The sequence below is a fragment of the Dendrobates tinctorius genome, unplaced genomic scaffold, assembly GCF_039654945.1.
Source record: "Dendrobates tinctorius isolate UK_male_01 unplaced genomic scaffold, ASM3965494v1 ptg000183l, whole genome shotgun sequence".
In the NCBI taxonomy this organism is placed as follows: Eukaryota; Metazoa; Chordata; class Amphibia; order Anura; family Dendrobatidae; genus Dendrobates; species Dendrobates tinctorius.
In genome coordinates, this window is record NW_027361850.1 from 8,032,037 (window position 1) to 8,058,059 (window position 26,023).

General features: G+C 44.7%; 1 protein-coding gene across 1 annotated transcript in view; it reads right to left on the reverse strand.

Moving 5' to 3' along the window:
* Positions 1 to 22,927, reverse strand: part of SYNC (syncoilin, intermediate filament protein) — an 86,607-nt gene extending 63,680 nt beyond the window's left edge. Inside the window, exons 1-2 of the mRNA XM_073552005.1 lie at positions 22,678 to 22,927; positions 20,855 to 21,623 (exon numbers count right to left, since the gene is read on the reverse strand). Coding sequence (XP_073408106.1) covers positions 20,855 to 21,623; positions 22,678 to 22,721 — 813 coding nt within the window. The 5' untranslated portion in view covers positions 22,722 to 22,927. The remainder of the gene's footprint in view (positions 1 to 20,854; positions 21,624 to 22,677) is intronic.
* Between the last annotated feature and the right edge of the window lie 3,096 nt (positions 22,928 to 26,023).

The window sequence follows — 26,023 nt, forward strand, 5'->3', positions numbered from 1 at the left end:
GGGACAATTTTGCACTATACTTTATGTCACCTCAAGGCAGAGTACACTGGCAGGATGACAGAGTGTGAAAGATTTGTGCCCTTAACCAAACTTGTGTACCTTCTGTACCAACAGTATATACCTTTGCCAACCAAAGTTGGCTATCTTGTCATGGTCTCTATTTTTAGCTTTAGGCCACAGGTGTGTACCTGGTTGTGTTTTATGCAAAGTATTTCACCTTTTAACAAAAGTTGTGTACATTGTTAGGAAATCACCAACAATAAACACAACTTTTTAGGTGAAATACTTTGCTTCAAACACAACCAGGAACACAACTGTGGCAAAAAGCTAAAATTTACCCACAGTTATATACCTGGTTTTGAATACCTTTTTACCTTTTAAATACCCTGTATTTAACCTTTTTTTTTAAACATATTTTGCCGCAGAAAGAAATGACAGACAACCAGTGTAAACAATAATTTAACTTTTATTTAAAATATTTTTTTTTTGTAAACTGTTTTTAAAGTTAAAAAAACTTTTTTAATAAAGGGTTGAAACCAACTGGGCATTTTTATTACAAAACACATCATAAATCTGTGTAGTGTGGGGTGGAAATACTGCTGGAGGGGCTGCGGGACACTTCGACACTGGGAGTGTGGAGAGAGGATTGGGATCGTGGTGGGGAAGGAACAGTTAGAGGTGATGGTGTGGAAAAAGCTACAGAATGGGTGGACATGTGGGAGGCAGAAGAGGTGGTGGGCGGTGGAGTGGAGGGTTGGGCAGGGACTGTAGGAGCAGATGATGTTGATGGCAAGTTGTATGGGGAAGGAGTTTGGTACGGGGAAGGAGTTTGGTACGGGGCAGGTTGCTGGAAGTGGGGAGATGTCTGGTACTGGGGAGGTTGCTGGTACTGGGGAGGTTGCTGGTACTGGGGAGGTGGATGGTATGTAATAGGAGGGGGAGGATGGAAAGTGGCTGGAGGGGGTGCAGATGTAATAGGAGGGGGAGGATGGAAAGTGGCTGGAGGGGGTGCAGGTGGAGGAACTACTGTGGTGGGAGGAGGAGGTTGGGAGGTAACGTGCTGGAGAGCACCGTGGCATGAATGCATTACATGCATCTGCTGGGTAGGAGATAGCGTTTCCATGCGCTCCACAACAGACCTGAAAAAGGTGTGGTTTGGCGAAGATCTTGCTTCTGAATGCATGGTTTGCAGAAGTGTCTTCACCTCCAGAATGCTGGAGTTGATCTGCTGAAAGCCTGCGGAGATTTGCTCTGACAAGACTTTTAGACAGTTCTGGAAAGATGCATTCAGATGCAAGAACTCTGGCGCATAAGTCTTTTCCTGACCCCTCTGCCGCTGCCGCCCAGTACCCTCAGGTGTACTAGAGGTGGCAGGGGCAGAAGGGTGGGTTAAAGGGAAAGCGATCTCACCAGCAGCTTCATGTAATGTAGGCGGCCACGATGCTCCTGTGCTGGTGGATGGGACAGATGGGTCGAATGTGTGGGAAGGCTGGGAAGGTGCAGATGTATCGGGGCGGTCGAAGTGTCCCTCGGTGCCGGTCTCCTCAGGGATCGCCTCAGAAGGGTCCAATCGTGCAGGCTCCCGAGTGCTGCTCACCGTGCTGTGGAATAAAGAGAAAAAAAAACAATTAAAATAGTGACATGGTATGGCCCTGGCTGAAAAAAAAAAAGTTACATCTAAACATTTTTTTGTCACATGTGGTGTGTAATATTTACCTTCTGGTGACCATTGTATCCCGGAGGAACAACAGGGCTCGTGCGTACTTGTACTTGCTCCTGCGTCCTCCAGATCCACTCGGGGCCCGCATCTCTTTATTGAACTCCTTCTTGAAACGATCCCTCACAGACCGCCACCGCTTCACAATTCTCTCCCCTGAAACGAGAAAGGACAAAATGGTTAGTATACAACATCAGTGTTTCCCAAACTCCAGTCCTCATGGTCCCCAGGGGTCATGTTTTCAGGATTTCCAAAGTAAATAGAAATCCTGAACACATGATCCGTGGGGACCACGAGGACTGGAGTTCGGGAAACACTGGTTTAAATCAAGCAACCGGTACTGTATATACTTACGCTCTTTAATCTGGGCCCGAGCATCGAGATCCTCCCAGCGGTCCACAAGGAGCGAACAGATTTCCTCCCAGAGTCGTCGGGTAACGATAAGGTCAGCGTGGCGGCGGTCAGCCATATTCCAGAGCGGCTCCCTTTCTCTGACGAGATCGATGAGGTGGTCCACATCGATTCCTCCATCCTCACCGTCAGAGTCGGGAGCACGCTGTGAAGGCTGTTAAAGAAAAAGACAAAAATAACATAATTAGCCTCCACAAAAGAAATGAAATAAAAAGTGCAAAAAAACAAAGCAAAAATATTTATACTTACACGCTGGTGACCGCCGCGTTGCTGTCGCCGACGACCCTGGGAGGCACTGCGAGGACCTCTTGGCCGAGCACCAGATTGGGAAGACTAGAGAAGAAAACAAAAAATGTTATGTCTTTGGATGTAGGCATTTGTTTGCTGTGTGTGGTCTGCAGAACATTGTTTTCTATGTGTTGTGTGTAGTGTGATGTTGTGTTTCTGCGTTTGATGCCAAAATCTTACCAATTGTGAGCCCACTCCAGGTGTCTGTCCACCCCTTCCTTCTTCTTCTGGGAGCTCCTCTTCATCTTGTGATTCCTGTTTTGAAATAAAAGGCAATGAATAGACATATATTACAGAGATGATGGATTTTGGAAATAAAAACTTACCGTCAAACGCTGACGATGCGAGGGAGGGCTCCCAGAAGAAGATGTGCTGTCCTGTTGATGGCCAGACTCCATGGCTGTGGGTATTGCTGCTGCTGTTGCTGCTGCCAGTGATGCCATTTCTGCTGCTGCTGCTGCTGCATCTCTTGGGCGGCTGTTGAATAAAGAGAAACAAAGGGCCAATGAATATCTTGATATTCCATGGCCCTAGTTTGGAGGAATGGGGGATTTGATAATTACCGTCTCTCATCTGCTGCTGGACTCCCCTCCTCAGCATGTTCCATTTGCTGCTCCATTTGGCGTGGTGGTGGTGCTGATGGTGCTGCTGCAGATGTCTCCTGCCTTCTCCTGCTCCTGGTTCTTGGCTTGGGTGGCATGTTGGGTGTGGCTGAGGGTCCCACTGTCTTGCTTTTATATATGTCTTGTGGGCAGAGCTACTGAGCATGCTCAGACCAAAAAAACCGGATCCGGCCACCGTATCCGGCTGTCGCCAGATCAGGCGCATTGCGGCGCTCATAGGCTTTCATTGTGTGAAAAAGCCGGACACGCCGGATCCGGCGTGTCCGGCTTTTTCGCCGGAGACAAAAAACGTTACAGTAGCCATTTTTTCCAGACGCCGGATCGCGACACATTGCCGGATCCGGCGAAAACCGGATGAAACGCATGGCCATCCGGCTCGATCCGGCTCTAATGCAAGTCAATGGGGGGGAAACCGGAACCGGCATTGCATTTCGCCGGATCCGGTTTTTGTCAAAAGCGCCGGATCGCGCCTGACGGCGAAAACCTGATGTGTGAAAGAGGCCTTAGTCAATAGGAATAAAAACCCGCTGTGCAGACGCTGCGGATTTTTCCGCGCGTTTTTCTTGTGGTTCAAAATATGCAGCATTTCACTTCTTTTGTGCGGTTTTCCATGCTCCATTCTCCAAATCCGCAGGGGGAAATCCGCAGGGGAAAACCGCACAAAAACTGCAAGAAAAAAAGGAAGAAATCCGCAGGAAAAATGCAGGTCATTTGACCTGCGGATTTCTTCAATTCTGTGCAGAAAAATCCGCAGGGCAAAAAAGTACGTCTGCACTTAGCCTTATTGATGCAAAAGGAGTCCCGACCAAGTATTGAGTGCAATTACTGAACATAAATTTCAGTAGGCCAACATTTCAGATTTTAAAATCATATTTCAAGCTGGCGTTATAAAGTATTCTAATTTACTGAGATAATGACTTTTGAGTTTTCATTGGCTGGAAGCCATAATCATCAACATTAACAGAAATAAACACTTGAAATAGATCACTCTGTTTGTAATGACTCTATATAATATATGAGTTTCACTTTCCGTATTGAAGAACTGAAATAAATTAACTTGTTGATGATATTCTAATTTTGTGAGAAGCAACTGTATCTACAGTATATCTATGCTAACAGACCACTTTAATATATGGTGGACTTGGCACCTTTGCATTGGGTATATATGGGTACTGCAATATTATAATATATTCTTATGGGGGATTATGATTATATTCATATTTATTGCGCTGTTGAGCCATTCTCTAGGCATCTTCCGAGTTGTATAGAGAAGTAATAAGATACCCATGTGTAAATGAATATTGCTAGGAGAGCGTACAGGCAATAGTGTCAGGCAATAGTGTCTACAGGCAATAGTGTCTACCACTCTCTAGCACTTGGTCACAGAACTACTTGTGGTTCCATACCCAATTGCATTCCATATAACTCTACTGGGAACAATTTGTCTAGTGAAAAATACCTCTATAATTTGGCATGCATGTACCTTTGTATAATACTATATGGTGGTCCGATTCTAACGCATCGGGTATTCTAGAATATGTATGTAGTTTATTTATGAAGATTTAATAATAATGCAATAATGCACCCCCCAATCCTGATATGCATGGTACCCCTCACCCTCCAGTCCTGGATTGAATGGTCCTGTCACCCCCCAATCCTAGTATGCATGGTCCTCTCACCCCTCTTTCCTGGTAAGCATGGTCCCCTCACCCCCTTTCCTGGTATGCATGGTCCACCTCACCACCCTTTCCTGGTATGCATGGTCCCGTCACCCCCCTTTCCTGGTATGCATGGTCCCGTCACCCCCCTTTGCTGGTATGTATGGTCACCCTCATTTCCCTTTCCTGGTATGCATGGTCACCTTCACCCCCCTTTCCTGGTATGCATGGTCCCCCTCACCCTCCCCTTTGCTGGTATGTATGGTACCCCTCACCCCCCTTTCCTGGTATGCATGGTCCCCTAACCCCCCTTTGCTGGTACGCATGGTCCCTCTCACCCCCTTTCCTGGTATGCATGGTCCCATCACCACCTATCCTGGTATGCAGGGTCCCTCACCCCTCTTTCCTGGTAAGCATGGTCCCCTCACCCCCTTTCCTGGTATGCATGGTCCACCTCACCACCCTTTCCTGGTATGCATGGTCCCGTCACCCCCCTTTCCTGGTATGCATGGTCCCGTCACCCCCCTTTGCTGGTATGTATGGTCACCCTCATTTCCCTTTCCTGGTATGCATGGTTACCCTCACCCCCCTTTCCTGGTATCCATGGTCACCCTCACCCCCCTTTCCTGATATGCATGGTCCATCTCACCCCCTTTCCTGGTATGCATGGTACCCTCACCCCCCAATCCTGATATGTATGGTTACCCTCACCCCCCTTTCATGTTATGCATGGTCCCGTCACCCCCTTTGCTGGTATGCATGGTCGCCTCACCCCCCTTTCCTGGTATGCATGGTCCCCCTCACCCCCCTTTCCTGGCATGCATGGTCCCCTCACCCCCCTTTCCTGGTATGCATGGTCCCCCTCCCCCTTTTGCTGGTATGCATGGTCACCCTCACCTCCCTTTCCTGGTATGCATGGTCCCGTCACCCCCCTTTGCTGGTATGTATGGTCGCCCCCCCCTTTGCTGGTATGTATGTTCATCCTCACCCCACTTTCCTGGTATGCATGGTCCCGTCACCCCCAATCCTGATATGTATGGTCCCCCTCACCCTCCAATCCTGGATTGCATGGTCCTCTCACCCCCCAATCCTGGTAGGCATGGTCCTCTCACCCCCCAATCCTGGTATGCATGGTCCCCTCACCCCCCTTTCCTGGTAAGCATGGTCCCCTCACCCCCCTTTCCTGGTATGCATGGTCCCGTCACCCCCCTTTCCTGGTATGCATGGTCCCGTCACCCCCCTTTGCTGGTATGTATGGTACCCCTCACCCCCCTTTCCTGGTATGCATGGTCCCCTCACCCCCCTTTGCTGGTATGCATAGCCACCCTCACCCCCCTTTCCTGGTATGCATGGTCCCCCTCACCCCCCTTTCCTGGTATACATGGTCCCCTCACCCCCCTTTCCTGGTATGCATGGTCCCCCTTCCCCCCTTTGCTGGTATGTATGGTCACCCTCACCTCCCTTTCCTGGTATGCGTGGTCCCCCTCACCCCCCTTTCCTGGTATGCGTGGTCCCCTCACCCCCTATCCTGGTATGCAGGGTCCCCTCACCCCCCAATCCTGGTATGCAGGGTCCCCTCACCCCCCAATCCTGATATGTAGGGTTACCCTCACCCCCTTTTCCTGGTATCCATGGTCACCCTCACTCCCCTTTCCTGGTATGCATGGTCCATCTCACCCCCTTTCCCGGTATGCATGGTCCCCTCACCCCCCAATCCTGATATGCATGGTCCCCTCACCCCCCTTTCCTGGTATGCGTGGTCCCCCTCACCCCCCTTTCCTGGTATGCATGGTCCCCCTCACCCCCCTTTCCTGGTATTATTATTATTATTATTTATTATTATAGCGCCATTTAATCCATGGCGTTTTACATGTGAGGGTATGCATGGTCCCCCTCACCCCCTTTTCTGGTATGCATGGTTACCCTCACCCCCCTTTCCTGGCATGCATGGTCCCCTCACCCCCCTTTCCTGGTATGCACGGTCCCCCTCCCCCTTTTGCTGGTATGCATGGTCACCCTCACCTCCCTTTCCTGGTATGCATGGTCCCGTCACCCCCCCTTTCCTGGTATGCATGGTCCCCTCACCCCCCTTTCCTGGTATGCATGGTCCCCCTCCCCCTTTGCTGGTATGTATGTTCACCCTCACCCCACTTTCCTGGTATGCATGGTCCCGTCACCCCCCTTTCCTGGTATGCATGGTCCCGTCACCCCCCTTTGCTGGTATGTATGGTACCCCTCACCCCCCTTTCCTGGTATGCATGGTCCCCTCACCCCCCTTTGCTGGTATGCATAGCCACCCTCACCCCCCTTTCCTGGTATGCATGGTCCCCCTCCCCCCCTTTGCTGGTATGTATGGTCACCCTCACCTCCCTTTCCTGGTATGCGTGGTCCCCCTCTCCCCCCTTTCCTGGTATGCGTGGTTCCCTCACCCCCTATCCTGGTATGCAGGGTTCCCTCACCCCCCAATCCTGGTATGCAGGGTCCCCTCACCCCCCAATCCTGATATGTATGGTTACCCTCACCCCCCTTTCCTGGTATCCATGGTCACCCTCACCCCCCTTTCCTGGTATGCATGGTCCATCTCACCCCCTTTCCTGGCATGCATGGTCCCCTCACCCCCCTATCCTGGTATGCATGGTCCCCTCACCCCCCAATCCTGATATGCATGGTCCCCTCACCCCCCTTTCCTGGTATGCGTGGTCCCCCTCACCCCCCTTTCCTGGTATGCGTGGTCCCCCTCACCCCCCTTTCCTGGTATGCGTGGTCCCCCTCACCCCCCTTTCCTGGTATGCGTGGTCCCCCTCACCCCCCTTTCCTGGTATGCGTGGTCCCCCTCACCCCCCTTTCCTGGTATGCGTGGTCCCCCTCACCCCCCTTTCCTGGTATGCATGGTCCCCCTCACCCCCCTTTCCTGGTATTATTATTATTTATTATTATAGCGCCATTTAATCCATGGCATTTTACATGTGAGGGTATGCATGGTCCCCCTCACCCCCCTTTCCTGGTATGCATGGTTACCCTCACCCCCCTTTCCTGTTATGCATGGCCCCGTCACCCCCCTTTCCTGGTATGCATCGGGTATTCTAGAGTCTCTGTTAAAATAAAAAATAGTTATATGCTCCCCTTCCAACGGCCCCCAATCTCCGCTCCACGCTCCCGGCATCTTCCGGTCCCAGTAATGCTTTGCGCGAAACACCGCTGACGACGTCGCGCTCTCGCAAGAGTGACGTCATCTCCGGCCCTTCGCACAAAGCATTACTGGTACCGGAAGGCGCCGGGCGCATGGAGTGGAGATCGGGGGCCGTCAGAAGGTGAGTATATAACTATTTTTTATTTTAATCCTATTTTTTACATATTTCCACGCACCCGGCCTCGCGGTCCCAGTAATGCTTTGCGCCTTAGACCGCTGATGATGTTGCGCTCTCGCGAGAGTGACGTCATCTCCGGTCCTTTGCGCTAAGCATTCCTGGGACCGCGATGCCGGGAGCGTGGAAAGGAGATTGGAGGCCGTCAGAAGGTGAGAATAACTTTTATTTTAATTCTATTTTTTACAGATTAAGCGCTGCGCCCGATTGAGCGCTGCGCCCGACTGCACCTGCCACTGATTGGTCGCAGCCGCCAGGCCGCGACCAATCGGCTGCAGGCGCAGCTTACCCTTACAAACAGCTGCACCTGTCGCTGATTGGTCGCGGCCTGGGGGCCGCGACCAGTCAGCGACGCAGGATTTCGGTTACAGACAGACAGACAGAATAAGACGATTATATATATATAGATTAGCTGTGAACATCAAATAGCAGAAGCACTACATAAATAGTAATTAATAAAATGATGTACAGTTGGGGGCACACACCTTTAAGGGGCTGTCTGGGATATTTCAAAATTGGTGCAAAGTCAGGATGGTATATTACAATAATAATTAAAAAACATCTATTCAAAATACCACTGTTCCAGTGCTGCTGTTCCACTATGTCACATTCATCATTCAAGTGACTCCTGCAGCCAATCGGTGACCTGGGCGGTTAAGCTAGCATGTATATGTAAGGGTGTGGACAGTGACTGTCATGTTCCTGCCCCCCGAAGAAAACAAAGTGATTAGTGTCATGTGTTTTGCACATGTATTGTGATATGTGAAGAGGGAACTATGTAATGCGATTTTAGTAATGTATAATAATGCATGGTGTTTTATGTAATGGTGCTGCTTTATAGGTACTGTAAAGGTAATGCCTAGTGTAAATAAGGTGCACTACAGCACCAGTATAAGGTAAGCATAGTATTACACATAGTTTAGTGCTTAGAATAAAGATAGAAAGTGTTGGGAGTGTACAGTATAGGACTGCATAGGGTAAGATATAGATTAATATTTAGGACATAAGATAGTGTGATAAGCATTGTACCTGTATTATCCTTAGTGCATACTGTTAAAAGATGCATGGTGATTGTAAGGGAGATCTGCCCAGCAACAGGATGCAGGGACAGATATAGTTAACTGTTTGGTCTAGACCAAAGTGGGAGGGGATAGGTGCATTAAAAAGGAGAGTGCTTCTTGTGTCTAGAGGAGAGTTAGTTTGCTAAGTGACAAGGTGAAATTCAAGGTGCAATGGACTGATAGCAGAAGTGAGTACAAAGTGTTCTGGGCGGTATAAAGCCTAACAAGTCTCCCTGCGGACATTCCTGCAACAACTCGAGCCTACGGCTTGGAACAAGTGCTATGGAGAGTACCTTAGCCCCTTCAATACAGAGTAGATGGATATGGAACCGCATGAGGGAAAGGTAACAGATCTCGGATATATTGTGGAACTGAATGGGAAATGCCTGGGGCTGACAGGATCAGTAGATGTAGGGATAGTTCAGGAAGAACGAAAAGTAAAGCAGGAAATATACTGTATTACTGAAATAAGAAACAGAGGGTGCTGTGCCCAATACTGCGTGATTCAATCTGATGTATTTGAACTGTCCAGTAAACTTTTATGTGTTGCAACTAATCTGCGTTGTGTGCAGCTGTTCCTGAATATGGAGAATGGAAGACAGCGGAAACCTGTGGCCTACAAGTTAGTGTAATGCACATTACATGAGACAGCACACTGGGACACGATTTTCCTGTACATTGCCAGAACGTTATGGAGCAGCAGCTCGACCACGGCTACCGCCCTCTGGCACCTTACATATAGCATGAGGCCACTGAAGCCATTCATTGATTGCAGCAGTCATGAAACTGATGGGCGTGACACCATCCTTTTAGAACCACATTAGAGACCACTAGATCAGTGCCGCTTTAGTATTCTTATCATAGGGATCCTGAAAATTATTACAGGCAGTACAAGTCTATTGTTCAGATTAAAAACATGAGTGGCAAAGAGTATACAGTGAGGAAAAAAAGTATTTAGTCAGCCACCAATTGTGGAAGTTCTCACACTTAAAAAGATAAGAGAGGCCTGTAATTGATATAGTCTCTCTGAGATTTGAAATTACCTTTCAAAGCAAGTAATTTCATATCTATGATGCTGTGATCCGGCATACAAAAGGGTTTGGCCACAGGTAGTTCCATTCTTTTTTTATTGTGTGTGTTTCTCTTATTGTTTTTCTCTTAGGCCTCTTTCACACATCAGGTTTTCGCCGTCAGGCGCGATCCGGCTCTTTTGACAAAAACCGGATCCGGTGAAATGCAATGCCGGATCCGGTTTCCCCCCCCCATTGACTTGCATTTGCGCCGGATGGCCATGCGTTTCGTCCGGTTTTCGCCGGATCTGGCAATGTGTCGCAATCCGGCGTCTGGAAAAAATGGCAACTTTAACGTTTTTTGTCTCCGGCGAAAAAGCCGGACCCACCGGATCCGGCGCTTCCGGCTTTTTCACACAATGAAAGTCTATGAGCGCCGCAATGCGCCGGATCCGGTTTTTTGGGTCTGAGCATGCTCAGTAGCTCTGCCCACAGCACACATATATAAAAGCATGACAGTGGGACCCTCAGCCACACCCAACATGCCACCCAAGACAGGAACCAGGCGCAGGAGAAGGCAGGAGACCACTGCAGCACCATCAGCACCACCACCACCCCAAATAGAGCAGCAAAGGGAACATGCTGAACAACGGGAGGGGAGTCCACCAGCAGATGAGAGACGGTAATTATCAAATCCCCCATTCCTTAAAACTAGGGCCATGGAATATCAAGATATTCATTGACCCTTTGTTTCTCTTTATTCAACAGCCGCCCAAGAGATGCAGCAGCAGCAGCAGCAGAAATGGCATCACTGGCAGCAGCAACAGCAGCAGCAATACCCACAGCCATGGAGTCTGGCCAGCAAGAGGACACCACATCTTCTTCTGGGAGCCCTCCCTCGCATCGTCAGCGTTTGATGGTAAGTTTTTATTTCCAAAATCCATCATCTCTGTAATATATGTCTATTCATAGAATCATAGAATTATAGAATCGTAGAGTTGGAAGGGACCTCCTGGGCCATCTGGTCCAACCCCCTGCTCAAAGCAGGATTCGCTAAATCATCCCAGTCAGATGTCTGTCCAGCCTCTGATTGAAGACTTCCATTGAAGGAGAACTCACCACTTCTCGTGGCAGCCTGTTCCACTCATTGATCACTCTAACTGTCAAAAAGTTTTTTCTAATATCTAATCTGTGTCTCCTCCCATTCAGTTTCATCCCATTGCTTCTAGTCTTTCCTTGTGCAAATGAGAATAAAGTTGATCCTTCTACAATGTGACAGCCCTTTAGATATTTGAAGACAGCTATTAAGTCTCCTCTCAGTCTTCTCTTTTGCAAACTAAACATTCCCAAATCCTGCAACCTTTCCTCATAAGACAGGGTTTGCAGACCGGTCACCATTCTGATCGCTCTTTTCTGAACTTGCTCCAGTTTGTTGATGTCTTTTTTAAAATGTGGTGCCCAAAACTGGACACAATATTCCAGATGAGGTCTGACCAAAGAGGAGTAGAGTGAAATAATGACTTCACGTGATCTAGACTGTATGCTTCTGTTAATACATCCTAGAATTGCATTTGCCTTTTTTGCTGCTGCATCACACTGTTGACTCATATTCAGTCTGTGATCTATTAGTATACCCAAGTCTTTTTCACATGTGCTGTCACTTAGCCCTATTCCTCCCATTCTATATATGCTTTTTTCATTTTTATTGCCCAGATGTAGTACTTTGCATTTCTCCCTGTTAAAAACCATTCTGTTAGTTGCTGCCCACTTCTCCAGTTTATTTAAATCTTTTTGAATCCTCTCTCTCTCTTCTCTAGTATTAGCTAACCCTCCTAGCTTTGTGTCATCAGCAAATTTAATCAGTTTACCCTCAATTCCTTCATCTAAATCGTTGATAAAGATGTTGAACAATACAGGGCCCAGGACAGAGCCCTGTGGTACCCCACTTGAGACATTCTTCCAACTGGATATGCAGCCATTTACGACCACTCTTTGGGTCCGATCACTAAGCCAGTTATGAATCCACCTAACAGTTGCCTTGTCCATTCCATACTTAGTCATTTTTTCAATAAGGATTGTATGAGAGACTTTGTCAAATGCTTTGCTGAAGTCAAGATATACTATATCTACAGAATTTCCTTGATCCACCCAATCAGTGATACAGTCATAGAAGGAAATTAAGTTAGTCTGACATGACTTATTAGTTACAAACCCATGCTGACTCTGTTTAATCACTTCATTCTTATCCAGGTATTGACATACATGTTGTTTAATAATTTGTTCAAAGATCTTTCCTGGTATAGAAGTCAGACTCACCGGCCTATAGTTGCCTGGGTCCACCTTCTTCCCCTTTTTGAAGATAGGAACAACATTTGCTCTTCTCCAGTCTTCTGGCACTTCTCCTGTTCTCCCAGAATTTTCAAAGATTATGGAGAGGGGTTCAAAAATTTCTTCTGCTATCTCCTTCAGTACTCTGGGGTGTAATTCATCTGGACCTGGAGACTTGAATTCATTTAGGTTAGCTAAGTGTTTCCTCACTATCTTTCTGTTTATAGATATCCTGGATTCTTCTATTCCCTTAATAGGACAGTGAATAACAGTTGATGTTACATTTCCTTTCTGAGAGAAAACAGATGCAAAATAGGAATTTAAAAGTTCAGCCTTCTCAACATCCTGTCTTACCATTTCATCATTTTCATCCTGTAAAAATCCTATAGCATCTTTGACTTTTCTTTTACTTTTGACATAGCCCCCAAATCCTTTCTTATTGCTTTTGACATCTCTTGCAAGCCTCAATTCATTTTCAGCTTTAGATAATCTGATTTGTGCCCTGCAGGTTCTGCAGACAGCATTATATTCTTCTTTAGATATGCCTCCCTCTTTCCATTTTATAAACATTTTTTTCTTCCTTTTTAGCATGTGCTTAAGTTCTGTGTTCATCCATCCTGGTTTCCTTAAATGCTTCCTATTCTTCCCTCTTTTCGGAATTGTTAACAACTGTGCTTTGAGAATTTCATTTTTCAAGATTTCCCATCCTTCCTGGACATTTTTGTCTTTAAGGATATCCAGCCATTGGATCCCTCCAATTCTCTTTCTGAATCCCTTAAAATCTGCCTTTCTGAAATCTAACCTTGACATTGCCTTTTATTTCAAAACCGGAATCACAAGCTGAAGAGGAGCTCCCAGAAGAAGAAGGAAGGGGTGGACAGACACCAGGAGTGGGCTCACAATTGGTAAGATTTTTTCATCAAACGCAGAAACACAACATCACACTACACACAACACATAGAAAACAATGTACCGCAGACATCACACAGCAAACAAATATGCCAACATCCGAACACATAAATTTTTTTCTTTTCTTCTCTAGTCTTCCCAATCTGGTGCTCGGCCAAGAGGTCCTCGCAGTGCCTCCCAGGGTCGTCGGCGACAGCAACGCGGCGGTCACCAGCGTGTAAGTATAATATTTAAGTTAAATTTTGGTACACTTTTTATTTCATGTCTTAAAGTGTGGTGACTAATTTTGCTATTTTTCTCTTTTACTTTAACAGCCTTCACAGCGTGCTCCCGACTCTGACGGTGAGGATGGAGGAATAGATGTGGACCACCTCATCGATCTCGTCAGAGAATGGGAGCTGCTATGGAATATGGCTGACCGCCGCCATGCTGACCTGATTGTTACCCGACGGCTCTGGGAGGAAATCTGTTCGCTCCTTGTGGACCGCTGGGAGGACCTCAATGCTCGGGCCCAGATTAAAGAGCGTAAGTATATACAGTACCGGTTGCTTGATGTAAACCAGTGTTTCCCGAACTCCAGTCCTCGTGGTCCCCACGGATCATGTGTTCAGGATTTCTATTTACTATGGAAATCCTGAAAACATGACCCCTGGGGACCATGAGGACTGGAGTTTGGGAAACACTGATGTTGTATACTAACCACTTTGTCCTTTCTTGTTTCAGGAGTCAGTATTGTGAAGCGGTGGCGGTCTGTGAGGGATCGTTTCAAGAAGGAGTTCAATAAAGAAATGCGGGCCCCGAGTGGATCTGGAGGACGCAGGAGCAAGTACAAGTACGCACGAGCCCTGTCGTTCCTCCGGGATACAATGGTCACTAGAAGGTAAATATTACACACCACATGTAAAAAAAAAAATGTTTAGATGTAAAAAATTTTTTTCAGCCAGGGCCATGCCATGTCACTATTTCAATTGTTTTTTTTTCTCTTTATTCCACAGCACGGTGAGCAGCACTCGGGAGCCTGCACGATTGGACCCTTCTGAGGCGATCCCTGAGGAGACCGGCACCGAGGGACACTTCGACTGCCCCGGTACATCTGCACCTTCCCAGCCTTCCCACACATTCGACCTATCTGTCCCATCCACCAGCACAGGAGCATCGTGGCCGCCTACATTACATGAAGCTGCTGGTGAGGAGATCGCTTTCCCTTTACCCCACCCTTCTGCCCCTGCCACCTCTAGTACACCTGCGGGTACTGGGCGGCAGCGGCAGAGGGGTCAGGAAAAGACTTATGCACAAGAGTTCTTGCATCTGAATGCATCTTTCCAGAACTGTCTCAAAGTCTTGTCAGAGCAAATCTCTGCAGGCTTTCAGCAGATCAACTCCAGCATTCTGGAGGTGAAGACACTTCTGCAAACCATGCATTCAGAAGCAAGATCTTCGCCAAACCACACCTTTTTCAGGTCTGTTGTGGAGCGCATGGAAACGCTCTCTCCTAGCCAGCAGATGCATGTAATGCATTCGTGCCACGGTGCTCTCCAGCACGTTACCTCCCAACCTCCTCCTCCCACCCCAGTAGTTCCTCCACCTGCACCCCCTCCGGCCACTTTCCATCCTCCCCCTCCTATTACATACCAGCAACCTCCCCAGTACCAGACATCTCCCCACTTCCAGCAACCTGCCCCGTACCAAACTCCTTCGACGTACCAAACTCCTTCCCCATACAACTTTCCATCCACATCATCTGCTCCTACAGTCCCTGCCCAACCCTCCACTCCACCACCCACCACCTCTTCTGCCTCCCACATGTCCACCCATTCTCTAGCTTTTTCCACACCTTCACCTCTAACTGTTCCTTCCCCACCACGATCCCAGTCCTCTCTCCACACTCCCAGTGTCGAAGTGTCCCGCAGCCCCTCCAGCAGTATTTTCACCCCACACTACACAAATTTATAATGTGTGTATTTTAATAAAAATGACCAGTTTTATGGTTTCAAACCTTTATTAAAAAAGTTTTTTTTAACTTTTAAAAACAGTTTACTAAAAAAAAAAATTTTAAATAAAAGTTAAATTATTGTCTACACTGGTTGTCTGTCATTTCTTTCTGCGGCGAAATATGTTAAAAAAAAGGTTAAATACAGGGTATTTAAAAGGTAAAAAGGTATTCAAAACCAGGTATATAACTGTGGGTAAATTTTAGCTTTTTGCCACAGTTGTATTCCTGGTTGTGTTTGAAGCAAAGTATTTCACCTAAAAAGTTGTGTTTATTGTTGGTGATTTCCTAACAATGTACACAACTTTTGTTAAAAGGTGAAATACTTTGCATAAAACACAACCAGGTACACACCTGTGGCCTAAAGGTAAAAATAGTAAGACCATGACAATATAGCCAACTTTGGTTGGCAAAGGTATATACTGTTGGTACAGAAGGTACACAAGTTTGATTAAGGGCACAAATCTTTCACACTCTGTCATCCTGCCAGTGTACTCTGCCTTGAGGTGACATAAAGTATAGTGCAAAATTGTCCCTCATTACTGAAACCGTCACAGAACTTCTAGTGGTAATGTCCTGGTAATCTTCCAAGGTGGTTTCTTCAGAGGTGTCCTCAATGGAAATGGGTTCCTTGCAGATAACAAAATTGTGGAGTACCACGCAAGCTTTGATCACCTCGTCCAAAGTTTCTGTCTTGAGGTTGATCGCAGTCAATAGGACCCGCCATTTGGCTGTCAGAATACCAAAGGTACATTCAACCATTCTTCTTGCTCTTGTGAGGCGGTAATTAAAAATGCGTTTTGTTCTTGACAATCCTCTGCTACCGTACGGTTTCAAAAGGTGTTCTGACAGCTGGAAGGCTTCATCCCCTACACAGACAAATGGCATAGGTGGACCAGATGTTTGCGGCAGCGGTCTAGGGGATGGGAACTGGAAGGTGTTTCCATACAGTTTACGCCCCATGGCAGACAGTTTGAAAACTTGAGAGTCATTTGAGCGACCATAGGCCCCAATATCAACAGCAATAAATTTGTATTCCGCGTCAGCGATGGCCATGAGGGCAATTGTAAAATATTTCTTGTAATTGAAATATTCCGATCCCGATCCGGCTGGCTTTACAATGCGGATGTTTCCCGTCCACAGCGCCCAAGCAGTTGGGAAACTGACATATCTGTTGAAACTTTTCAGAAATTTCAATCCACCTCTCTGTTGTGGGCTCTGGTAAAAACTCTTCAGCTAAGGAGTCCCACAGTGCACGGCATGTGTGCTTCACTATTCCAGATATGGTGGAAATCCCGAGTCTGTACTGGAAATGCAGTGACGAAAGGGATTCTCCAGTTGCAAGAAATCTGTGGGGAATTAAAAAACAATCAATTAGTTTAAAATAACAGCATTACATACCAAAACTCAGCTATAACACTTGGAGATACAAACTACCACCAACAAGATTCCAGTGAAAGTGTGCTCTGTTGCGAGCATATCCAATAAATGTGGCTTACCTTAAAGTCCCCATCAGACGCTCTGCGGGTGAAACAGAGAAGTGGCAATAGGTGTCCGATTTTCTTATGAGGTGTGCAATGCGCTCCACCAAGTAATCAAAATTCTCCATTTTCATCCGTACATATCCAAAAAATGTCTCCGGGTTTCGTCTAAGGTCCATGCAGAGTGTAGAATAGACCCCACGCATCATTCTCTTGGCTGTGATGGGGTGGATCCACAAACGGCGTCGCTGATGCCTGATGCGCTGCTGTCTCGCTCTCTCCTTCTCCAGAACAATCACCCTCAAACGATTCGCCTCCGCTGTAAAATCCGCCAAATTCTTCAAAATATTTCCAATCACAACATCCATCTTCGCCAGTCACTTGCTCTTCTCTCCAACCTGCACTTTCTCCTCTACAACCTGTCAAAGAAGGGCCATAGGAACACGGTATATATAGTTTTTCAGTAGCCAATCCCGTTCGGAAGGCCACAAGGGGCGGTTTTAAAAACCGGATCCGGCGTCATCCGTCGAAAAACGGATCGAAAACCGGATGAGACGGATCCGGTTTTGGCTGTCATGCGCAAGACGGATCCGTCACATCCGGTTTTACAAAACATTTGCCGGATCCAGCGCTCCGGCACGACGCCGGAACGCGCCTGACGGCGAAAACCTGATGTGTGAAAGTAGCCTTATTGTATCACACTCCTTATCTATGAACTGCTCTAATATTTATGGCCACAACTTCTTATCACTCTCCCATAATGATATTTCTCCTTCATGTCATGTCACTTGTCTTATGTATTGCATTATTTCTTTATGTGCTGTGCTGTGTTGTGTATAAATACGGTATGTGGTTCTTCAGAGTTTGTATCAGTCTATATGCTTGATCAAGAGAACAGAGTAGTCTCGAAAGCTTGCAATTTGTTACGTTCTTTTCAGTTAGCCATTAAAAGGTATCAACCACTGAGGACTCTCAATTCTGAATATTCTTCCAGGTTCATTTGAAATATACCTTACTGCATTGTTTTAGCAGCAGCATTAATGAGAAAATTTAGTTCAATTCTAGCACACCATTCCTGCAAGTGCTCTGAATGCAGTCCCCTAAGCTAAAGTGCTGTTGGCGTTCTGCAATAAATCATCCGCAACAGTTTCCCTCTATTCTGTCTATCATTCAAGTGAGCCATCAATCGAGAGCAGAAACAATTAGTTGATGTTCCCTTAATTTCACCCATTTGGGTACTGGTTTTCTAGTAGTAGTTTATGATGTTTAAATAACTGTAAAAACTGTTGATAAACTGACCAAAAATAAATCTTTTAAAGCCAAATCCAGTAATAACTTGACATGGCCATTCCTTCGTGCATTACTGAGAAATCAGCGTTTGCATTGATATACAATTGAGGCTGTAGATCTGAAGCCTCTGTCACTCCAGCTCTATTCCCCATTCAGCACTATCTTCTCCTGCTTATCAGATGGCTGCTTTGCCTGAAGTCACACACCATAGAAGCTGGATGATGTGGCACACTCATTTGAATACCAGTTCAAACACTGATTTATAAGGAATGGAGGACCAAACTGTCCACATAAGGCTGGAGTCACACACAAGCTATAAACAATCAGTCAGTTTTTAACGGACCAGAATCGCAGAAATGTTTCATGAACAGTGATCCGTATATCATCCGATTGGAATGCGAGGATGCGATTTTCTCGCATCTAAGCATCCGTATGACGAGATTTTCTCGCTGGCTTGCAAAATGGACATCAGTGGTAGTCAGTGAGGCTGTACGGAGTCACTGGCTAACCTGAGGTGAACTGATGAGCGTGGGGAAAAAGTTCAGAAACTTTCCTTCCCACGCTTATTAGTACATCTCCGGTCAGCCGGGGAGGCTGCGCAGAGATGAATTAATTCATTCGGCAGTGGTTTACAGCGGGGCCGGTCACATTAGCACCAGTTCCCGTTGTAAACTAGTTAATTCTTTATCGCATTGCACTCGTCCGTTTTTCACGCTAGTGTGACTCCAGCCTAAAGGTAGTGCTCGACTTGTTTTTGAAAATGCTACATGCACATATAAGTAGTTTGGGAGTGAAATCCTGATGACGGATTCCCTTTAAATACATATAAAACTGCTTGTTTAATAGTTTTTTTTATATATAAATTGTGTTCCAAATTATTATGCAAAAAGAGTTTAGGAGTGATAAGGTTATAATTTTTTTGTTTGTCATTTAAACTCATTGATGGTGATGTGTGTCAGGGCTCTTTATATCACTGAAAGCAATTGCAGATACCTGTGCAAATTAGTTTGGCAGGTGTGTCAAAATAAAGGCACGACTACTTAAGAAGGCTGTTCCACATTATTAAGCAGCCTACATTTTTTGCCAAAATGGGAAAGAAAAAGGATGTGTCGGCTGCTGAAAAGCAACAAATTGTGTAGTATTTAGGTCAAGGCATGACTACAATAAACATTGCCAAGACACTTCATCGTGATCATCGCACAATCAAGAAGTATGTAGCTGATTCCCAGCACACATGTGTGCGTGCTGATAAGAAAAAGTTGAGGACTCTTTCCAACAGGCAATTGCGTCAGGTTAAAAGAGCAGCTGCAAAAATGCCTTGTCATAGCAGCAGACAAGTTTTTGAAGCTGCTGGTGCCTCCAACGTCCCCCGAACAATAAGATGCAGGGTCCTTCAGAGGTATGCAGCAGTGCGTAAGCCATCCTGTCGACCACCTCTGTCCACTGCACACAAGCAGAAACGGCTCCAGTGAGCCAAACGATACATGAAGACTGACTTCCAAACTGTGTTGTTCACCGATGAGTGCCATGCAACGCTCGATGGTCCAGATGGATGGAGTGGAGGATATCTGGTTGATGGACACCCCATGAAAACACGGCTAAGGCACCAACAAGGAGGAGGTGGAATAATGTTTTGGGCTGGAATCATGGGGAGAGAGATTGTCGACCCCTTTAGGATCCCTGAAGGGGTAAAGATGAACTCCATAATCTATGTGGAGTTTCTAAAACAGCACTTCCTGCCATGGTTCAAGAGGAAGAACCGTGCTTTCCGCAGCAAGATCATTTTCATGCATGATAATGCACCGTCTCATGCTGCAAATAACACATCTGCATCTCTGGCTGCTATGGGCATAAAAGAGGACAAACTTATGGTGTGGCCACCATCTTCCCCTGACCTCAACCCCATTGAGAACCTCTGGAGCATCATCAAAAGGAGTGTCTATGAAGGCGGGAGGCAGTTCACATCTAAGCAACAGCTCTGGGAGGGTATTCTGTCCACATGCAAAACAATTGAAGCACAAACCACCCAAAAACTGACAAATTCAATGGACGAGAGAGTTCAGAAGCTTCTTTCGAACAAGGCGTCCTATGTGCAAATGTAACATCACCTAGAATAAAGTTTTGACTTGAAAACTGTTTGATTTCATTTTGTAATAAGCTGATAATGCTTATAATTTCACAATTGACCATTTTTTGGTTCAAAATAAAAAGGTTAAACTCTGCTGTGCATAATAATTTGGAACATGCATTTTGAGTGTTTCTTATTTTTAAAAATATACTGTTTTCATAGGCAGTTCGTTCAAAAACATTGCAATTATACTAGAATATTAGATGACTGGAAAATAACAATGACTGCAATTCATATAGGTAATTTAGAGAAAATATGAGGAAATATTTTTTGCATAATAATTTGGAACACAGTGTATATATTAGCAGAGATTAGATACACATTTCCATCAGTTTGCATTTTGTATAGTACAGTGTAAATGAATACAATCTGTTATGACCAATAAAGGCCAGGGAGAAGTTGTACTGTTCTTAATTAAATTACTGTATTTTTGAAAAACATCCACCCAAGTAATCAATTTTCTTTCTCACATATCAGCAATTCTAATATATATGTATGTCACATACATATATACATACTGTGTATTTATCAGTCATATTAGCATCTGTTTTTAGAAACAAAATTTTTATAAGCTTTAGCATAATTCAATCCATACCCTGTACAGCAGGACTTCCTCTCCCCTCTTCTTCTTCATGAGATGAATTTGCTCTTGTAGGCTGCTCTTCTGAACCTGTAGTTTGCAGGCTTCTCCTTGGAGGGGCCTAATCTTTTCTCTGAGCCTTAGCAACACTTCCTGAGTCTGTCTTAAGGCGTGCGCCCCTTTTTCAGCACGCTCTAAAAGTTGAAGGAGTTTGGATTCATAATGGTCTTGCAGGGTACTGTGCTGTTCCTCAGTTAGGCTTTTAAGCTCTGCAGAGAGCCGTCGTCTTTCCTGCAGTTCGCGTGATATTCGTTTACGTGGAGCTCTAAGTCGTTGTTCTTCACCCTGTCTCTGTTCAGTAAAGGTATTCCTCAGTTGGCAAAGCTCTTCTGTTAACCGGGATGCAACAGTCTCTAGTTCCTCTCGCTCTGCTGTTTTCTGAGCTAATTCCTCACGCTGATTTTGAAGTTCGTATTGGTACGCTACACATTCTTTAGTCACTCTGAACAATCTGCGGCGTATTCCATGTATCTCTTCCCTCAAAGAGTCCCTCTCCAGTTCTGCTTGTGCCTTTTGTCCATATGCCTGCACTACTTCTTCATGTGCCTGTTGTACTGCTTCCAAAGAGGGTTCCTGTAGTAAGGCCAGCTCGCATATGAGCTCATCTCGCTCCCTTTCCAAGTCTTCCACAGCTGCAATACAGCACTGGAACCTTACACCTATGTCCTCTAGGGTTAAAAGTTCTGGAGTGCCTGGTAAAGAGGGACTGGACTCTGCACATATCCTGGAGAGATAGGAAATAACTAAAATAGTAACTACATGTTACATTTTTTCCCCCCACAAATCAACAGTACAATAGAAGATCAAAAAATGTGTACAGTATCTGATTAGAGAAATCTGCTTCTTTCTCCACTTATCAGTCACTTCTATCCGTGCATTAATCCTTTACTCTCAAAAACTGTTTACATTTGTCTACGAATCTGTCTTCAGTGATGAATCAAATGACAATCTGTGCCAATAAGTCTATATGGAGAGTAGGGTAAAAAAAGATAGAGGGAAACAAAGGTAGTGCATGACAAAATAAATTGTTGAGGCTTCTAGCACAGACCACCCCGTGGACTCTCATGCATACAAACAACAGCGATTCAATGAAAAAGAATGCAAGTTTTCCTGAAATTTTTCCTCCAAAAATGTATATCAGTCTAATCAGCTAATCCTGCCTACAGATCAGATACTATTTTCACCATGACATGTTCTCTTTAAGGCAACCCCAACACCCTCTTTGATCCATAAATCTATTTATGACTTCTTAATCCCACAGATGGAAGAAAATCACCAGTGGCCACCGGTTCTCTTGTGAAAGGACCTTTTAAAGCATCTCACCTTTCAAGATCATTTTGAGAATGACGAGGAGTAAATGGTACAGGGGTTAGTTGCAATTACTCATTTTAATTTCTTTATAGAAAATATTTTTTTCTATATATATTCATGATAATCATAAACAGTTAAATTGTCACACCATAAATTGAATTGCCTTCCGTGATGACTTACATGTGCTGCTTCATCTATGGGCCATAACGTGAGCTATTAATGCAGCTACTCAATCGAAGACCGCCACCCTCCTCAGCCACAATGATGTCGTCTTATGCATTATATATCATTATCTATTCCTAGGAAGCAATCCCTCCTCACCCTACAGTGTTAGCTTATGAATCTCTCATTTCTTAGTATTTCTACTTTCACCCAAATGTAAAAAGTATTGTTCCGCCTGTTACTCTTCTGGATGTAGGAAGAGTATGGTCATTGTTGCTGTAGAGGCATTCTATGTAGAATCTTACCTCCCTTCTTGGGAGCTTTCTCCTTCCTCCTCTGGACTGGACATCTCATCTGCACAAACTGACTTGTCTGTTATTAATAAACGGTGCTCCACAGCCTGCGGGTAATGTTTCCCCCTTCATAGGCAGGGTGAGACTTGTAAGCTGTCACTTTATCTTCCACATGCTTCACACACAACTTGGGCCTTAGAGTCTAGCTGGGCACGCCTGAGATGACACTGCAGCTCTTTTCCTGGCAGAGCTATCTTTTCGTTTGCCAGGGGTTAATTTGCAGAGTTCCAGAAATGCAAGATGCAAGGATTGGCTAATCCAATATATATCTGTGAGCTCACCCTGTCTGCGCGGTCAGGCCCAGTGAGATGCCTGGGGAACTACCAGACGCAGCACCCTTTTACATTTTTTTTTTGCTAAGAAAAGGATGGAATTGGAAGAAAATTTCAAGCTATTTTAAGGATTAGTTAAATGTCAGTTGGGGCCGTACAATCATTTATGCTAATCCTTGGTATTAAATCTCATAGTAGGACGCATAAGTAGTATGTCATCCAAACAATAAAATCTTTTCATCTGCCGCCTGATCATTCAGAGAGTCTGATATTCTTCAGCACTCAAGTGACATAACCTGCGAGACCAAAAAAAACCTAAATTTGTGACTCCTAGGATGAAAGAATAACCGTCGTTTTAATTTTTATTTCATAAATCAATAGTATACATGAAAATAAGAAACTTTGTAACATATCTTATCAGAGATCTGTTCTTTTCTCTGCTCGGACTGTTCATTCATTCTCAATATTTTCATTTCACAGGTAAAATCTGTATTCAGTGTTACGTTACTGAGATTGGAGATGGAAGTTGTTATTAATAAGGTGTTATGTAGACAGGAGAGGGGAGTGAGGGGCCCTGCCTCCAGATCCTCCTTCACTCTATAATCAGTGATGCCAAACTTAAATACACAGAGAGCCATAATGAAAATCTTGAACGTGATATTTATTAGAAAAAATGGCTACAAATGAGGAAGTCTTTCCTTATCATTAAATATAGCGATGAACCTTTTCATATAGAAACAAACTTAAAGGGGCTGTCTCATGAACAAAGTACACTTTAATTAATAGATCTTAGAATAAAATATTGGAATTATATAATATGCTATGCAAGAGCAGTGAAGAGCATATGGTTCAATGGCCTTATTTAAATATGTAATAACAAAGGATAAAAAATATTGAATAATACAGAGAGTAAAGTATGATGCAAACAAAAGTGCCCCCAAGCATAGTATGATACCCCCACAATGAATTCCTCCGTATGCTGGGATTGATGATCTTACTGTACCCCCTCCCTTAATCCCATCAACAAAGAATGGTGACCCAATCACAGTATGAGTCTCCAACTGTAATCCCCACAGAGCCCGCCATATAGTATAATGGCCCCACTTACTACTCAAAACAGTATAATGACCCCATATAGTCCTCCATACAATAAAATGTCCCCAAATAGTGCTCCAAACAGTACAATGGCCCCACATAATGCTTCATACAGTATAATGAACCCAGATAGTATAATGGCCCCACGTATTGCTCCAAACAGTATAATGGCCCCACATATTGCTCCATACAGTATAATGGCCACAAAAAGTGCTCCATAGAGTATAATGGCCCCACATAGTGCTCCACACAGTATACTGACCCCACATAATGATCCATACATTGTAATGGCCCCACATAATGCTTCATACAGTATATTGTGCCCAGATAGTATAATGGCCCCACATAGTATAAAGGTCCCACAAAGTGCTAAATACAATATAATAGCCCCACATAGTGCTCCATACAGTATAATGACCCCATATAGTCCTCCATACAATAAAATGTCCCCAAATAGTGCTCCATACAGTATAATGGCCCCACATAATGTTTCATACAGTATATTGTGCCCAGATAGTATAATGGCCCCACATAGTGTAAAGGTCGAACAAAGCGCTAAACACAGTATAATCGCCCCACATAGTGCTCCATACATGAAAATATTTTATTTTTACATTAAATATATATAAACATTCAATAAAATTGTCTTACTCCCAATAGATAGAATAGTATTCCATAAGAGACAGGTGGATTTTGAGAGGACTCAGGTAAAGTAAGTCTGGAAATCATCACTGTACTGAGGAGTGTACGACCGGAAGAATCAAGTTCATGAGAGATAGACCACAGTATAATAGGTTACTATGCTTTTAAGAGGCCATAAGTATCATGGCTGGCTCAGGATTGATAATTACCCATATCGACCTTCGTATGACACCCTACTTCCCCCTGAGGAAGCCCATGCGAAAAATCTGGCAAAAAATGTGTTTTTTCATCATGCTGTAGACCAGTGTAAATAAAAATGGTATAGCTCAAAACATCATGTAGTCCCGCAAAAAAACAAGCTGCCATACAGCTCCAACAGTGGAAAAATAAAAAAGCTACATCTCACAGAACACAGCAATGCAAAGATAATATTTTTTTTCTATAAAATTGTTTTTTTTTGGGTAGAATTGAAAAGAACATAAAAAATGTTAATGTGGTATAACTGTAATCATACTGACCCGAAGTATAAAGTTGTCATCACTTTTACCAACTGGTGAATGGTATAAAAAAATCCTCAAAAAACAAATCCAAATTACAGACAACATCTGCAAGGAGTTTGTATGTTCTCCCCGTGTTTGCGTGGGTTTCCTCCGGGCCCTCCGGTTTCCTCCCACATTCCAAAGACATACTGATAGGAAATTTAGATTGTGAGCCTTCAGGGACAGCGATGCTAATGTGTGCAAAACTGTAAAGCGCTGCGGAATTTGTTATCGCTATATAAAAATAAAGATTATTATTATTTATTATTATTAAATCAATAAAAATGGTAAAATGGTATCAATAAAAACGTCAACTCATCCTCAAAAAATCAAGCCCTCACATCACTCTGTCGGCAGAAATATGGAAAAATTATAGTTCTCAAAATACCGTATGGCTATGCAAAAACTTTATTTTGAATTAAAAAAAAGTCTTTTAGTGTGTGACAGCAGCCAAACATAAAACAACTACAGTGTAGAAATCTGGTATTGCTGCAATCACACTGGCCTGCAGAATATCTAATCACTCATACTGCACGAGGAACGGCGTAAAAAATAAATAACAATTCTTGACCTGCTGTTGATTTGTTTGTCGATCACAGTAAGGCTCGGCACAGATTTATCATGCGCTCTGCAATGAGCGCTTACATCAGGGTTTCAGTGTAAATCTCTGAAATACATGATTCAGACCGAACCCCCCTATTGGAGATGCCATATAATGAGGCAGATGGAGGCACTTTGAACGCCGCCTGA